At 34.9% G+C, this 17790-nt stretch overlaps 1 protein-coding gene and 1 pseudogene across 1 annotated transcript; both read left to right on the plus strand.

The window, feature by feature from the left end:
• Positions 1–1429: 1429 nt before the first annotated feature.
• LOC102881985 (heat shock transcription factor, Y-linked) lies at positions 1430–2096 on the plus strand. Its single transcript, XM_006915990.1, has 2 exons — positions 1430–1942; positions 2076–2096. The coding sequence occupies exons 1-2, from the start codon at positions 1430–1432 to the stop codon at positions 2094–2096; spliced, it is 534 nt and encodes a 177-aa protein (XP_006916052.1).
• Positions 2097–2113: 17 nt separating this feature from the next.
• Positions 2114–17790, plus strand: part of LOC102881214 — an 84914-nt pseudogene continuing 69237 nt past the window's right edge.

Here is a 17790-nt window from a genome sequence, read left to right on the forward strand (position 1 = left end):
AACCAATAAGTTTCAGGTACATAATTTAACAGTAAGGCATGCATATACATACATATATATACATACATACATACATACATACATACACACACACATATATATATATATAACTATCCTTTACTTATTCGTAATGGTAACCACACACAGAAGATTCAGAAATGAAGTATATAACAGAAAACAAGAAGAACCAGAGGCAAAACAAACAAAACCCAACCAAAATAAAGAAAACAGAAACAGAAATCAAGGAACAAGGAAGCAATGTAAACACCGAGCTACCAGAAAGCAAAAGATAAAATGGCTATAAGAAAACCTCATATTTCAATAATCACCCTAAATGTAAAAGTACTAGACTCACATATAAAAAAGGTACAGAATTGCAGAATGGATCAAAGAGCAGATGGCATTCAGAGAAAATTGTAGTAGCATTACTAATATTGGACAAAATAGATTTCAAAATAAAAAAGGTAAAGAAAGATACTGAGGGACACTTTATAACGATAAAGGGAATCATGCACCAAGAAGACATAACACTTGTTAATATCTCTAAAGAGAGAAACAGACCAATACACTATGGTAGTAGGGAACCTAAATACTGCACTGTCAGATATGAACAGATCATCCAAACAGAAAATCAATGAGAAAATAATATCCTTAAATGACATTAGACCAAATGGACATAATTGGAATAAACAGAGCCTACCATTCAAACAACTGCTTCTACATTATTGTCTCCTGCACATGGAGAATGCTCAAGAATCTCAAGAATTGTCCCATACCGGGACATAGAAATAGCTTCAACAAATGTAAGAGAGTTGAAATCACACCAACCATATTCTCTGACTATAATGCTTTGAAACTAGAGATCGACTGAAACAAAACAAAACAGTAAGAACTACATATACATGGAAATTAAACAACATGCTAATGTAAATCTCATTGTAGTAGCAAGAAACTGAGGATAATCCAAACACCCATCAGCATGTTAGAAATGTAGGGTGGTATACGCACACATGGGAATGAGACTCAGTACTAAATCTGTGTAAGATGAGTCACACCAAACTATACATTTCCAATCATACTGCTGAGAGAACAAACAACTCTTAGTATGTACTATATAATTTTATTAGTATAAACACTAAATGATGAAAATTAGTGTGATGAAATAATATGAACATAGGAGCTTTCTGGTCATGAAGAGATTTGCTTTAGCAAGATAGTAACGAATGTTCACAATACATAGAAAGAAATTGAGATAATAATGACTGAAAAGGGGAGGATTCAAAGATCCAAATTCTTGAAGGGTAAAGGACACAAGAGCACAGAGACAAAATAGATGGATATCAGTGTAGGTCTGCCAAGGCAGCATTTGGGGCTGTGATATTCAAAACTAGATCAGTGATAAAAGTAGATGAAGAAAGGTTTATTTGACATGGCACATGTTTCTTCAGAAATTCAAGGTGATTCTTCTAAAGATGAAGCAACTGGTTCAGCATCCTCCATTACATCTCCGTTGTGTGATCACACATTGACTGGGGCCTTGCACTTGAGGTCTGTATCCACAGAAAGTGCTTTTCAGACTTTTTCTGCACGATCCTTGATAAGAAGACCTTGTCACACATTTTTTGTCTCTGGACCAGATGAAGATAATGATTTTCGATCTATGACGTTTCCCAGAAAACTCTGGAAAATAGTTGAAAGCGATCAGTTTCAGTCTATTTGCTGGGATGGGAATGGAACTTGTATAGTGATTAATGAAGAACTCTTTAAGAAAGAAGTTCTGGAAAGAAAGGCCCCTTTCAGAGTATTTGAAACTGCAAGTATGAAAAGTTTAGTTCGACGTCTTAACCTTTATGTATTTAGTAAAGTGCAACAGACTTTTCAAACATTTGCTTGTCTAGTTGATATTCTGGCAGCAGAGAAAGAAATCTCTGTTTTAAGCAAGGTAGTACAAAATTTAGTTACCCATTATAATTGGCTTATACACACACACACACACACACACACACACACACAAATGCCTTTTATATATATTATATAAATATGGCAGCATTTGAGGCTGTGGTATTCAAAACTAGATCAGTGACAAAAGTAGGTGAAGAAAGGTTTATTTGACATGGCACATGTTTCTTCAGAAATTCAAGGTGATTCTTCTAAAGATGAAGCAACTGGTTCAGCATCCTCCATTACATCTCCGTTGTGTGATCACACATTGACTGGGGCCTTGCACTTGAGGTCTGTATCCACAGAAAGTGCTTTTCAGACTTTTTCTGCACGATCCTTGATAAAAAGACCTTATCACACATTTTGTGTCTCTGAACCAGATGAAGATAATGAATTTTGATCTATGACGTTTCCCAGAAAACTCTGGAAAATAGTTGAAAGCGATCGGTTTCAGTCTATTTGCTGGAATGGGACTGGAACTTGTATAGTGATTAATGAAGAACTCTTTAAGAAAGAAGTTCTGGAAAGAAAAACCCCTTTCAGAGTATTTGAAACTACAAGTATGAAAAGTTTAGTTCGACAGCTTAATCTTTATGGATTTAGTAAAGTGCAACAGACTTTTCAAAGATTTGCTTCTCTAGCTGATATTCTGGCAGAAGAGAAAGAAGTCTCTGTTTTAAGCAAGGTAGTACAAAATTTAATTATCCCTTATAATAGGTTAATATATATGTGACACCTATGCAGCTAGACAAATCTTTATAAATTGAGGGGCTCAATGCACTACTAGCTTTGCTTTGGGGCAGAGACTGAGACATAAAGTTTCTCCTGGTAGAGTATTTGTGACCTCTTCAGGCAAAACTGAGTTAATGCCAGGGCCAAGCAAACCAGACTAGAATTATTCACTAGACGTAGATGCATTCTCCAGTCTCTAAAGTGAAGCAAGGTACTAGGTCTCTTTTTTAGTTTGGGATGAACTTCCATATCTCCATATGTTCAACAATGACTCTACTTATTTTTACCCTTCAATTCATTAGCCAAAGCGATGTTCCCTGTCAGTGGGGAGCTAACATATCAACTTGCTTCCTGCAACCTGGAAAGGTGTTATTAACAAGTGACACATTATTTGGGAAGAAACATTCAGTTTGAATAGTGCAAGGATCCTCACTCTCTCTTGTTCACCACTTGGGTAAGAAAATATGCTACAAGGTCCCAGAAAGTATTCTTCAATTTGTAACCTAAAATTGTCGACCACAGCCTTTCTATTATGTAAAAATGTTATTTTATTAGTATTCTTTTGGCTGTTATTAACATTGTAATATGAACTTGGTGGCTTAAACAACACAAATCTGATATATCTGAGATCTGGAGGCCAAAAGCTCAGGATTCGTTCCCTCTGAGGAGTATGAGGGAAAATCTGTTCTCTGCTCCTCTCGTAGTTTTTAGTGGTTTCCTGGCAATCTTTGGGATTCCTTGGCTTGTAGACACATCACCCTTATTGCTACCCTAATATTCATAAGGCATTTTTCCCGTGTGCATGTCTGTGTGTCCAAATTCCCCATTTTTGTAAGGACATTGCCAAATTTACAATGCGAAATTCTCTGTCACTAAAGAATAATGAAATCCTATCAGTCAAAATGACATAGGTGGATCTGAAGCTTATAACGATTAGTCAAGTATGTCAGACACAGAATGATAAATACCATAGATTTCACTTATATGTGAATCTAAGGAACAAAAAGATCAAACTAATCAAAAACAGATGCACAATTATAGAGGAGAATCTGGTTATGGCCAGAGGAGAGAGGGGTTGAAGGATTGGAAGAATAGGATGAAGGATTAAAGAAGTACAAATTGGTAGTTGATAGATAGTCATTGAGGCAGAGAGCACAGCATAGGAAATGCAATTACCAGTAATGTAATGGTGACATGTAGAGCCCAAGGAGAGAAAGAATAACTAGAAGGGTCATTCATAAACTATATAAATGTTTAACCAGTGACCTATATACCTGAAACTAATAACAAAATCACATTTAAAAAAAAGTCACTACTGGCATTTTTTACAGAACTGCAAGAAATATTCATAAAATGTGTATGAGACCATAAAAAAAATGCCACAACATTCTTGAGAAAGAACAAAGTTAATTTCTTAGTCCTTGATATCAAACTATACTAGGCTCTCCAACTTCTTGGAATTTCTAACGAAATCTACAACTATCTTAGCGATAACTTTTACACGCTACAATATTCTCTACTACAATCTCATACTTAATTTGGCTTTAGAGTATAGTTTCAAAGGAATTGTAGTGACCACATTAATTCCTGTAGAGAACCTACATAGATACATAACCAAATCCAATTATATAGTTTTTTGCAACCCAGAAACTTATTGTCCTTTAATGAGGTACTCGAAAGCAAAAGAATTAAGCCTAGTGTTTGAATCTACGGCAATAGTAGAAAATTACTGGGTGCTCTTAATGAAGGTGTTGAAATGTAACTCTGCACATACTGACTTCAAGTTTCAGTGCACATCCAGATTTATTGACTAGAGTACTGACACTAGCTCATATTGATTGAGGAAATCTAAGCCTGTTTTATTGTTCATGCGAATACAATTTGCACATCAACCTCGGCCAAGAAGTAATTAATACTTTATTGGTTTTGAAGTAAACCTGGACTATGCCATTTTCACTTGCAGCCTATGGATAATTTTCAAGACAATTTTTATTTGCATTTGTGCAAGAAACTAGAATGTGTATTTTTTTTCACTTGTTGAAAAATGTCCATTAGTTCTTAGAAAATCAAAATAAAGTAAAATTTCTTTAACTGTCATTTGTGGTGATACTAAGGTGTCGGCTGAATGCCGTTTTCCTTCATAGTTTTTATAAATAAAGCAAATGAAGAATAAGCTTAAGAAAAAGACAAAATGTCAAGAACTTTAGAAATATTTATTCATAATAAAAGTTTTATACTTATTTTATAAATCTATAGTAGGCTACAGTGGTCAAACTGCATGGTACTGGCATAAGAAGAAACTCATAATTCAATGAAACAGAACATAGATACTAAATAGAACTGTGACTAGATGCTTCTTTAATTCTGGGTAAGGGAGAGAAGAATACACAATGGAATTAAGACTGTAGTCAAAGAGCAAACTTGGAAGACTCAAACTTAAGACCTAAAAACCATGAAACTCTGAGAAGAAAAACTAGACTCTAACTCTATAACATTGCTCTTTGTACTGTTTTTTTTTTTTTTTTGGATGTCTCCTCAGGCAGGGGAAAAGTAAAATAAAAAGATAAATAAATAGACCTGAATCAGGTGAAGTTTTTGCATAGCAAAGGAATCTACCAGCAAACAAAAACACAACCTACCTAATAAAAAACTATACTCACCGATGATACAATTTCATAGAGTTTAATATTGAAAACGTATTTTGAAAACTCATACAAGTCAACAACAATGAAACAGAAAATCCAATTCAAAAACTGGCCAAAGCCCTAAATAAACATTTGTGCAAAGAGGACATACAGGTGACCAATGGATAAAAAAAAAAAGATGTTCAACATCTCTAATCATCAGAGACACTTCATTAAAACCATAGTGAGATACCACCTCACACTTGTCAGAATGGCTGTCATCAAGAAACTAACACATACGGGTTCATGAGGATGTAGAGGCAAGGGATCCCTCACGTATAGTTGCTGGTACTATAAACGTATGCAGCCACTGTGGAAAACACTGTGGAGTTTACTTAAAGAATTAAAATCAAAATTACAATATGATCTAGCAATTTTACTTTTGAGTTAATTTTTCAAGAAAATTCTTAGAAAAGATATCTGTACCACTATGTGCATGACAGCATTATTTACAATAGCCATGATATGGAAACAACTTAAGTGCCCATCAAAAGATAATTAGATAAACAAGTGCTACACATACACAATGGAATATGACTCTACCATAAAGTTGGAAATACTTCTGTTTGTGACAACATGGAGACCCAGAGGGTTGTAAGCCAGGTAAAATAAGCTACACAGAGGAAGACTACACCATGTGCTCTCACTCCTATATGGAATCTGAAAAACAAAATGCATATATAAGCAAAAGAGAAGCAAACTGGCAGGTACAGAGAACAACTGATGATCGTTGGATGAAAGGATTGGGGCCCTTGTTGAAGAAATTAGAAAGTGCAAGTTGATACTTACAAAATTGTCATGGAGATGTGAAGTACAGCATAAAGAATGTAGTCGGTAATATTGTACTAACTACGTGTGGTGTCAGGTGAGTACTATACTCATTGAGGGGCACAAAATAAATTAAATGAAATTCTAACCACTGCCTGTCCACTTGATCTAATATGAAATAATCACATTGAGTATCATCTGCTATTGAACTAAAAAAGTATGGAAGTTGGTAGTTATAAAATAGTCATCAGAAAGAAAATTACAGTATAAGGCATTTCTATTAGCTTTTGTCTGAAATTTACACTCCTCTGGCACAACTGGATAAAGACTGTTGTAACACCTCTTTAGAATATTTACACCTTTACGATTATTAATTTATCTCTGGATCTTGATAATTTGTTCTCTTAATTTTTACCTGAAATGAAAACAAACATTTTAACTTTTTAAAGTAGCTTTATTCATGACATATCTTACTCTATGTCTTCATTTTTAATCTAATGACACTGCAATTGAATTATATCAAAGCCTGTATGATTTACGCTTTTTAGTTATTATTCAAATAGTGCTATTTTCTGCAGGGTAGTTCACCTAAACATCAGAAAACTTTTAATTTGCTATGGAATCCTGCCTATTTCTTTTGGACAAGTGACATGCACAGGAAATTCCAGTTACCCTCAGAAGTAAAATTCCCTGTATAAAACTATGATAGTTTATACTTAATAGATGTTTTTGTCATAATTTGGGTGTTTACTATAAACGTTTCTTTAATACATTGATTATAGCAATTCAGTTATAGAGTGACAGAAACAAGGTTATGTTGTTCGGTAGTAAAATTTTTTAGCGTATGTAGATTAACCTGGAATTGAACTCTTTGGGGGCATAATTTTTAAAATTCTATTTTAATATGTAATCTCTATTCACATGCAACATAAATACACACACACATCGAGACAGCTTAATTTCGGCCCCTATCTCTAAGAGTTGTGCCTTATATGGTTCTTCGCATTGTTCTTTGGCTTTAGCTGCATATTCTATGTTAAAGCAAATCTCAGAATACAGTTGTCACTTTTATTATAAAAACTGATTGTCACTTTGCCATCTTAAGCCCTTTCTCTTTGTCATTTGTCTTCCAAATTCTTCTACCATCTGGCATCTATCACAATGTCCTGTGTATTTGGGTTTATTTATTTATCTTTTTTGCTTTTGTTGTGTTCCCATTTATTTGTTTTATTTTGGTTTCCTAGATTTCACATATAAATGAAACTCTAAGGTATGTGTATTTCTCTTTCTGACTTATTCACTTAGCATAGTACCCTCTGGTTTCATCCATGTTGTAACAAATCACAGTATTTTAGTTTTTCTTCTGGCTGAGTAATAGTTCACTGTACCTATGAACTGCAAAATTCTTTTAAATATCATTGTATTAGTTTCCAGTATATAGGATGTTTATATAATTTATAAAATGATCCCACTAACTTCTCTTTCTTTCCTCTGGCTCTCCACCTGGATGATACATTAAAATTAACTGTGTTTGCTGTTCTGTGCTCCCAATTACCATGACCATCTATCACTATTAATTTCTACTTGTTTAACTCTTCACTCCATTCTCCCAGCCTTCCAAACAGTCATCCTTTGGGTGTCATCAGTCTGTCCTCTATACTTGTAAGTCTGTTTTTCATCAGTTTGCTCTTTTTGTTCTTTTGATTCTCTATATAAGTGAAATCATATGGTATTTATCTTTCTCTGTCTGACCGATGTACTCAGAATAATAAACATCAGTTCAGCCCACGTTGTTGTGAATGGTGCAATTTCATTTCTTTAATGGCTGAGTAATATTCCACTGTGTATGGAGCCTAACTTCTTTACCAATCGTCTCTCGATGGCCATTAGTACTTCCATATATTGGCTATTGTAAGTTGTTCTGCCACGAATTTCAGGATTTTTATCCAACTTTCTATGGCTGTGTAACGAGTTGCTTCTGTACCTTGGCTATGGTAAATGTTATAAAAAAGTTATTATCATAAATGCATAAATGTTTTTGAATTAGCATTTTGGTTTATTTGGATAAATATTCACAAGTGTAATTTCTGGGTTTCCCTTTTTCTATTTTTATAATCATTGTTTTAATATATATTCTGACATGAGCACTGTTTTCACAACACGTGTTAAATTTTTGTTTGCATAAAATACCATTTTCCATTGTTTTGCATTTGTTGTTGTTGTTGTTGTGTGTGTGGGTGTGCGTGTGTCTGTGTGTCTGTGTGGGTATGTATTTTCAATAATAGTGGGTCTCTGGTAGCCAGAACATGTAAGGCAAGTCTTGTTTGTTCATTCATTTTCCACCCTATGTGAATTCTGATTGAAAGTTTCAATCCATTTACATTTACAGAATTATCAATAGGTTTTTTTCTCTGCTTCTTAGAGAAATTCTTATAGCATTTCTGGTAGTGCTGGCTTGATGGTCATCTTCATCTTTTTCTTGTCTGGAAATCTTTCTGTAATGGATTTGATTCTAGAATGATAGCCTTGTTACATAGTACAATTTAGAATGTAGGTCATTGCTTTTGATTACTTTGAATGCTAATCCTGAAGATAAAATTCATACTTAGCATAGTTCTAACCCGAACTGTATTCCTAAAACTAACCAGATTTAAAACTGAAAACTTAAACTCCAACCTTAAACTAAACCTAACCCTGACTTTTATTATGAACACAAACCTAATTGTAACTCTAAACCTAAAACTCATTCTAAGCAAAGACATTACCTTACGATAATACAAACCATGCACTATTAACCTAACACAAAAATTAATCCCAAAGGTAACCCTAACTGACACCTACTGTATCTTACCATTTCCCTGGTACTTACCCTAACATTAACATTGACTCTAGTTCCCAATGAAGACATAATTTGAGAGCCAAGTCTAACCATAATCCTAATTCAAAACTCAATCCTAAATCCAATTCTATCTTTATTTAAACCCATTTCTTAAAATCAAATCTATCGGTAAACCTAACCCTAATTGTCAACTTTAACCCGAACACTTACTTTACCCTAGACACAGAACTGGATGTATCCATAGCTCTCCCCAGAGCCTAAAACTAATCCTAATTTAAATTCATATCTTGATTTCAAAGCCAGTCTCAACCTATCCGTGGCAATAACTCTACCAGTGGCCTTCAACTTACTTGTTTCTCAAAGTACTACCTAAACCATAAGCGTAAACATAAATCTAACTCTAACCTGGAACTTGAACTAACAGTAAACCTTACTCTAAATTAAACAAATCCCTAATGTAAAAGCCAACTCAAGCCAGAACTCTAACCATATCTTATCATAAATTTAACTCTTATTTTAAACATTTCTAAACTTAACCCTAACCCGAAACTTAACTCAACACTGAAACACAAACCTAACCCTAATTCAAAAACTAACCTTAACACAGAACCTAAATTTATCCCTATTCTAAAGTTAACACTGATCCTAACCATAATTTAAACAAAATCCGTACCCTCAAAGTTAACTCTAACCTTTATTATAACCTTAATCATAATCATAAACTCAAATGTAACTCTAACCATAATTGTAACACATAACCTACCAGCAAAAAGCAATACTAATCTGAAGCCAAACCTAGTCCTTCTACTTACAATCACTGTACTATTAACCCTGATTTTGAACCAAATCTAAAAGTCAAAGGAATATCTATAATCCTAAACCTGAATTTAAGCCTCCCACAATTATAAACTCATCCCTAATCTTAACCTTAACCTACAGATAACCTAACCCTAAATCTAACAATAACTCTAAATATAACAAAAGTTCTTTCTTTAAACTAATCCCAACACAAATGATAAGGAAAACCAAAGCCTAAACTGAAAAGTCACACTAACCATATACCTAACCCAACACAAAATATAAAAGAAATCCTAACCTTCACCCCAACTCTAAAACCAACCATAACCCAAACTGTAATACATCACCTAACCTTCATTTTAAGCCTAACCCTAAAACTCACCATACACAAAGGTCTTTACCTAACACCAACCCTAGACATAACCCTAACTTAACTCCACCCTAAACCCAAAGGTAACAGTACCCAAATTATAAGCTCATCCATAACGTTAACTCTGATCAAACTCAGAAATCTAACCTTAACTCAAGTTAAACTCAAACTTATCCTAACCTTAACATAAACTCTAAACATAAACATCAGGCTCACTATAACATTATCCTTAATATTATCTCTAACAATAAGCCCCATATTAGCCCCAATGTAAAACACAACCCTAACCCTTACACTAAACTTAGTTCTTATTACAAATCTAGCACCAGACTGAAACCAAAGTTAACACTAATCCTTAACCTCAAAGCTGGCTCTGTACCTCATCATAACCCGAACACTAATTAAAACTCAACTCCAAACTAACCTTAACACTAAACCTTACTCTAAGTCTAAAAACTATCATAACCATAACTCAAAATATAACCCTCACCTAACCATTATCTTCAACCTAACCATTGCACTGACCCTAACCCTCATCTTAAACATAAATCTAATATTAAACCAATCCTGAATCCTAACTCAAACTGAATCTAACCCAACAACTAATCTTAATGTCTACCAAATAATAATGCTAACCTAATCCATTACACTATCATTAACCCAAATCCTGACACAATGCATAATCCAAAATCAAACTTGAACGCTAATCTTAACACTATTCATAAACTGAAATATAACAACCCACCCAAACACTAAACATAATCCTAATACTAACCATCGCCTAAACCATAATATTAACTCTAAACTAAATCAGAACCATAGTCCTAACCTCAATAAAATCCTAACCGTAACTCTAACACTACAACCCAAATCCATACATTAATCTCAACCTTAAACCTAACCATCATTGTCACCTATACTTACATGCTACCCATTAAAATCTAGCTAATTCTAATGCAATCCTAAGCTAAAGCTAACCTTACCCTTTTCTCTAAACTCAATCCTAAACCTACCAGTAATGCTAAAGCTGTCTCTAATAGCTGTAACTTTCAGCCTAAAAATAATTCTAATCCTAATATATATTCGAAATTCTAATCCTAAACTTCAAACTAACCATAAACCTAACCTCAAGCCTATTCCTAACCATAACAATAATTTTAATGCTAATCCTAACATAAAACTAAACTGAATCATTAACCTAATCCTAATACTAATCCTAAAATCGAACCAAACAAACCACTATGAGGTGCCAGTCACATAGTACAGTACATAAACATCGTGCTTGCTCTCTCCCAAGACCACATTAAAATTATGAATAAATATCAATTATAAATACTATAAATAAATAGAACAACTACGCTTGGGAATAAACTGAAGACAAACTGACCAGAAAGTACATTACATTACCAAGGATATAACAAAACAGCCACATGGAAACTTGTAGGAGGGGCAGAGATACAGAACAGGGCTGCTTCCACAATGATGTTAGATGAGAAATATCAAAACTGTGATGTTCCCCTGAAGAAGCAAGGAGCCCCAGCTTCACATTGGGTTCCCCAGTCCCAGCCCCTAGTGCCAGAAACAGGACTATGCACGTCAGAATGCGAAAATCAGTAAGGACTGCACCTGTCTGGGTGAGCTGCAGGCTACTGGAAACCTTAAACGCCCTGCACACAGACTCTCTCACAGACTCACTTGAAGCTTCAGCAAAGAGACAGAAGCTTAGAAGATGCCAGTGACGTATACAGAGAAACTATGTCATGTGGCTTCAAGATGAAGACTGGAAAGACAACCACCATTGGCCTTGACTAAAAGTCTTTTTCCGATATAACCAGTAGGCAGTTGCCGTATTCTTCTGTAGAACCAATCTGCACAAGGTGTGCACATTTAGGTATAAACCAAATGGGATTCTGTGTTAATCTGGTGAATTCAGTTTACACCCACCTAAGGACTCCCTGAAATCTTGACCCAGAAAACCCCCGATTTCTAGCAACTGCTGTTCTCTCTGGGAAACAAACATGAGTCTGTGCTCTCAAATGTCCCCAGGTACAAGGCACAGTAGCAAGACTCAGAAATCCTTGCTGAGCATCCCCAGGCCTGGTATTGGTGACTTGTGGCCTGATTTTGCAGCTTATCCTCTCCCATATGTCTCTGGGCTCAACATAGGCAGCTATATAACCTGAAGCAAATTTGTAGCTCCTACAAGGAAGAGGAGAGGCAGGGACTAAACTTTCTGTTACAAAGTCCCGCTCAAAGAACCCTGAACACATCTGGTGGCCAACTTAACACACCAGAGGATCTCCTGATTAACTCCACAAGACAAAGAAAAATCAGCCCTCGTACAGCAGCTTGTGTGTGGTAGTATAGCAAGACCTCAGAGTCGGCTAACCTGAGGATCCAACATCAGACAAGGATAAACTACAAAAGGATACACTACTCTCGCAAGGGACCCTCCTGGAGCACCTGGCTCAGGTCATCAGAGAGACTGCATCAGTGGGCCCTACAGCACCTCTATTACATAAGGGCATTCTGCCAAAACTGGAAACTTGAGACGTCTACCCCATATGAAAAAGCAAATACAGAGCAGCAGTGAAATGAGGATAGAAATAAACATATCCCGAATTTAAAAAAAAAAAAAGATAAAATGAAACTTTACAAAGTATCCAAAACAAATGGAATAAGCAACTTACGAAATTCAGAGTTCAAAATGCTCATAAGAGTGCTCAAAGAATTTAGAAAAAGAGTAGATAAACTCAGTGAGGACTAAAACAAAGATGGAATAAATAAACAAAAAAAGAGGTAGAAGTTAAAAAAAGTCAGAAATGAAGAAATGTTAATAAAAAATACACTATCAGGAGTCAATGGCAGAGAAAATGAAGCGGAAGATTGGTGGTTTGGAAGAAAAAGTAGCAGAAAACATCCAATCAGGGTAGCAATGAGAAAAAAAGATTATTTAAGTAAGAGGATAGTTTAAGAGGCCTTTGAAACAACATCAAGCATCATGACATTTGCACAATAAGTGTATCAGAAAAAGGAAAGGGACAGTAGCAAAATGAAAGCTTCTTTGAAGAAATAATCACTACATGCTTCCCTAAACTGTCCAAATCATCATCATCATCATCATCATCCAAGCCCAGAAAGCACAGACAGTCCCGAACAAGATGAACTCCAGGAGGACCACACCAAGACAGATCTCACTTAAAATGCCAAAGTTAAAAGAGAAAGAGATAATCTTAAAAGCTGCAACAGAAAAGAAGTTAGATTATCTATAGGGAAGCTACCATAAGATGGTCAACTGAGACATACACCTTGCTCATGAATAGGGACATTCAGCACCATGAAATCATCCATACTACACAAAGTGGTATATAAATTCAATGCAATTACGATCAAGATGCCAATGGCATTTTCCCAGTATTAGAACAAAGAAATCTAATGTTTATATGAAACCACAGAAGATCCCAAGTAGCCACAGCAGACTTGAGAAAGAAGAATAAAGTTCGAGGCACTACAATACTTGATATCACACTAGACTACTAGGCTTGAGTAAACAAAAGAGCATGTTACTGACATAAAAACAGAAACATCTATGTATGGAACAGAATAAAATTAAGCAACACCTATGTGACCATGTAATCTGCAAAATATTCAATGAGGTAAAAGGACTTTCTTTAACCCATATTAACTGGCATTGGAAAAACTGAACAGATCCCTCTTCTTATACCAAGTACAAAAATAAACTCAGAACAGATTAAGGACATATGGCAGACACGAATTAATAAAACTCCTGAAATAGAACATTGGTAATAAACAGTTAAACATTGTTTTTTGGTCATTTTCATATCTGAGATTCATTTTCAGGCTGGGAAATCAAAATAAAAATAAACAAATGGTGCAACATCAAACTATATCAAAAGTGATGCACAGCATAGAAAACTATCAAGGAAACTAAAAGGCATCCCGTTGAGCAAGAGAAAATATTTGCACATGATACATCCAATCAGGCCTTTATATTCAAAATATATTAGAAACTCATATAGTTTGACATCAGAAAATCATTTGATTAAAAAAACGGGCAGAGGACCTGAATAGGCACTTCTCCGAGGAGGAAATATAGAGAGCCAACAGACATATCGAAAGACGTACGACATCTCTAATCAACAGGGACATGCAAATTGAAACACAAGAAGATCACCTCTCATCTGTCAGAATAGCCATCATCCATAAATTAACAACAAACACATTTGGAGAGGATGCAGAGAAAGGAAGCACTTGTGCACTGTGATGAGGCTGCAAATTGATGTAGCCTCTGCCGAAAACAGTTTGAACATTCCTAAGAATTTATAAAGAAAAATTGCCTTTAGATTCTGGACAAACAAAATGATAAAAGACTCCCAAACCAGAGAACAAACTTATGGCTGCCAGATGGGAGGCCGTTTTGGGGCTGAGTAAAAAAGGTGACGACATTCACTGCAAGTTGGCAGTTACAAAATATGTATGAGGATGTTAAATGCAGCATTGGGAATATGGTTAACTATTTGTCATAACTGTGTATTGTGGCAGGTGAGAGCTAGAGTCATCAGGTGATTACTTCATGAATTATACAAATATCTATCCACTATGCTGTTCGCCTGTAAGTAATATAATATGTAATGCCAACACTAGTTAAAAATAACTTTCTTTGAAGTAGAACTACTTACTGACCCATAAATGTTACCACTGTTTATTTGTTTGGAGAAATCTGAAACAGTCATTCAAAAAAAATATATGCACTACTATTTTATGGCCACTTTCCTTATAATAGTCAAAATTTGGGTACAAACTAAGTGTTCATCAATTGACCATTGGATTTTTAAAAGTCAATGGAAAAAAGGATTTTTACTGAAATTTGCACAATCTGCCAGCTCTGGGTTATCCAAACTAAGACTTCTCTTTTGTCTATTTCTACATCAACATTGCATTGCTTGCAGGATATGTACACAAAAGCAGAAAGCATAATTTACCTTTGAATATTACAGTCAATGGTTAGACTCAAGACATTGCAGACACATTCTTAGCCGTTTATTTTACCCATGCATTGGAAATTTTACTCACATCATTATTACACATAGCACCAGTGAGATAGCAGGTGAACTTTGTACAATGTAATTCTCCACTCAGCATCACATATCACCATACTGAAATGCATCAGCTCATTCCATTCAGGTGATTAGCCTTCTTTCAGTGAGAAATGTGAATCTAGGACAAATCTCTCTAAAGGGTCCTTCCTAGGTTCTTATTTTTGTGAATTTCTTTGCAGCCAAGCTCAAGGGAAATGAGCCTTGTATGTATGTTTATTACTTTAAAAAAGGCTAATTGAAGCCCACCAACCTCTGACATCCCATGTGTGTGAGCATGAGAGGAAGCTGTTGACATTTTTTAAAAAACTGCTTCCATCCAAAAGTCTGGACCAGGCAAGTATCAACTTTAAATGCTGACCTTTATTAAGAATAATTCTTATGTTTATTTACACTTGTCATAGGAATCTGATTCTTAGAAATTCTGATAATCCTAGGTACACTGTTGTTCCAAGCCTATCAACTCCCTTGTGTTTTGATTGCTTATTTTAAGTCACGTTGTTATTATGAAGGTGATTCATATGTATCGACTGGTTGTGATGGTTAGCCTTATTCTTCATCAGATTTTCAGATGAAGAGCTAACTTCTTCATCAGATTTTTACAGGCGATTGCAACTGCTGACCTTCTAACAAGATATTGAGTGTGCCTTCCCAAGCCCCATACTAACTATAAACATAGTGACTCACTAGTACACCCTGTTATAATTACAGTTCTACTCCCTATTTTAGTTTCAGTAAGACTCAGACCTCTAATTGTTAGCTATTGTGTTTGTCCCACTTCTGAAAAGGCAATTCGGAATCTCTCCATTACCTTAGATAACATCGCTAGTGATGTCGTTACCTCCATTGCAGCACCACAAACCGCTGTTGATGATTTAGCCAAGGTCTTAAGAGATAACTGCATTGCTGCAGGGTATCTGTTAGCAGAATAAGGTGATGTATCCATGATATTTAAGACATCTGGTTTTTCTATATCTAAATGTTTGTGTCTCATGAAGTAGAAACTCATTTAGAAAGTAGCAAGACATCAAAGGATTTTTCTGCTCACTGACCATTTCAGTTGGGTGGCAACAGGGATAGATTTATCGTTCGGAAAAAATTAATACAATTTGGTTTAATAATTCCACTTGTGTTTGATGTTACAAACGTTAATTCTCCTATGTGGCATCTACCAATTATGTAGTAAGTTCATGAATGACGTTTCTGCTGACATTATGTTTACTTTACAGACTAAACCTAGACCTTTCCTGAAGAAACAATTCTTTGAAAATATTAAAATCATTGTATAGGTAACTGAAACCAACCCTAAACTCTTGTTGCCCAAAATTTGCCAAGTACATCTTCTCACGTAACATAATCCTTGGATGTGTATCTTTTGTGTGACACATCCTGCTAGAAATAGGGCTTCACTAACAATGTGTAATAAAGCAAGTGAAAAGCCATCTAAGTGTGGAAAGGCCATTTCAGCATCATTAAAATCATGCAAATTTTTATCAACAGTGCTTTTACTGCGATATTGATCAATAAAGAGAAATGTCCAAAAAAATGAGACTTTCTAAAGTAACTATATCAGCCAGAGTTTGAGAGAGTGAAAAAGAACTGTAAGTCTGTTAATGGCATTTTTTTATTTCTGTTCATGTTTCATGCATATTTATTGTTCATTAGTCTCTATTACTACCTTTCTTTACGAATGACTTTATCTCTAGTGTACCTCTGAGTTTCTCCTTTCATTTTCTGTATCTTTTTGAATTATTTTGTTTGTGGGTAACTGAGAGATTTTAAATAACATTTTGTAATTATAGAAATACAGTGAGAAACTACTTAGTTTGAAAAAAAAAAAAAACCTCTGCTCCTGAAAAGTTCCATTCTTCCTATTACACTTCTACACATGGGTTCATTAATCTACACATCAATTTATTGTTTAAAACATTTTTTTTTTTTATTTAAAACATTTGTCTTTTACATCCTATATGATAAAATGTAGTTACAAATAAAAAATAAAATGGCCTTTATATTTATCCATGTGAATTCAATTACCAGTGCTTTTAAAAATTTACATGTAGTTCACAGTATTGTCCTCCTCTTTAATTTCAACCCTAAAGATTCTCTTAAGTATTTCTTGTAGGAAATGTCTTCCTAGTAAATCCTTGCTCAACATTCGTTTAGTTAGTAATTTCTCAATTCTCCTTCACTTTTGAAGAACAATTTTGTTGGATTTAAAATGTTGATGGCCGTGTTTTCTCCAGCCATCTGTTTTTGCCTTTCAATTCCACACATTCTATAAGCTTGTAATGTGTGTGAGGATCCATCGTATGAGATGAGTCACTTCTCGTTCAATGTTCTAAATTACTGAAGCTGTTAGAAATGAGATCATAGCCAATTGAGTTAAAGTGCCAAGAGTCCTTCTTATTGAATTTTAAAACCTCTTTCTTCATTAAGGATCATCCTGGTTTTGCAAGTCCCTGACTAGATTCCAGATTTATGAGTATTTCATACTAGCAGTATTGACAGCTTAATCATTGTTCTAAAGAAAGAGTATGG

The sequence above is a fragment of the Pteropus alecto genome, unplaced genomic scaffold (assembly GCF_000325575.1).
Source record: "Pteropus alecto unplaced genomic scaffold, ASM32557v1 scaffold436, whole genome shotgun sequence".
NCBI classification, from domain to species: Eukaryota; Metazoa; Chordata; class Mammalia; order Chiroptera; family Pteropodidae; genus Pteropus; species Pteropus alecto.

Coding starts and splice junctions, on each gene's coding strand:
- LOC102881985 (XM_006915990.1), top strand. CDS start 1,430: ATGGCACATGTTTCTTCAGAAATTCAAGGTGATTCTTCTAAAGATGAA. Junction 1,943..2,075: donor AAATCTCTGTTTTAAGCAAG/GTAGTACAAAAT, acceptor ATTCAAAACTAG/ATCAGTGACAAAAGTAGGTG.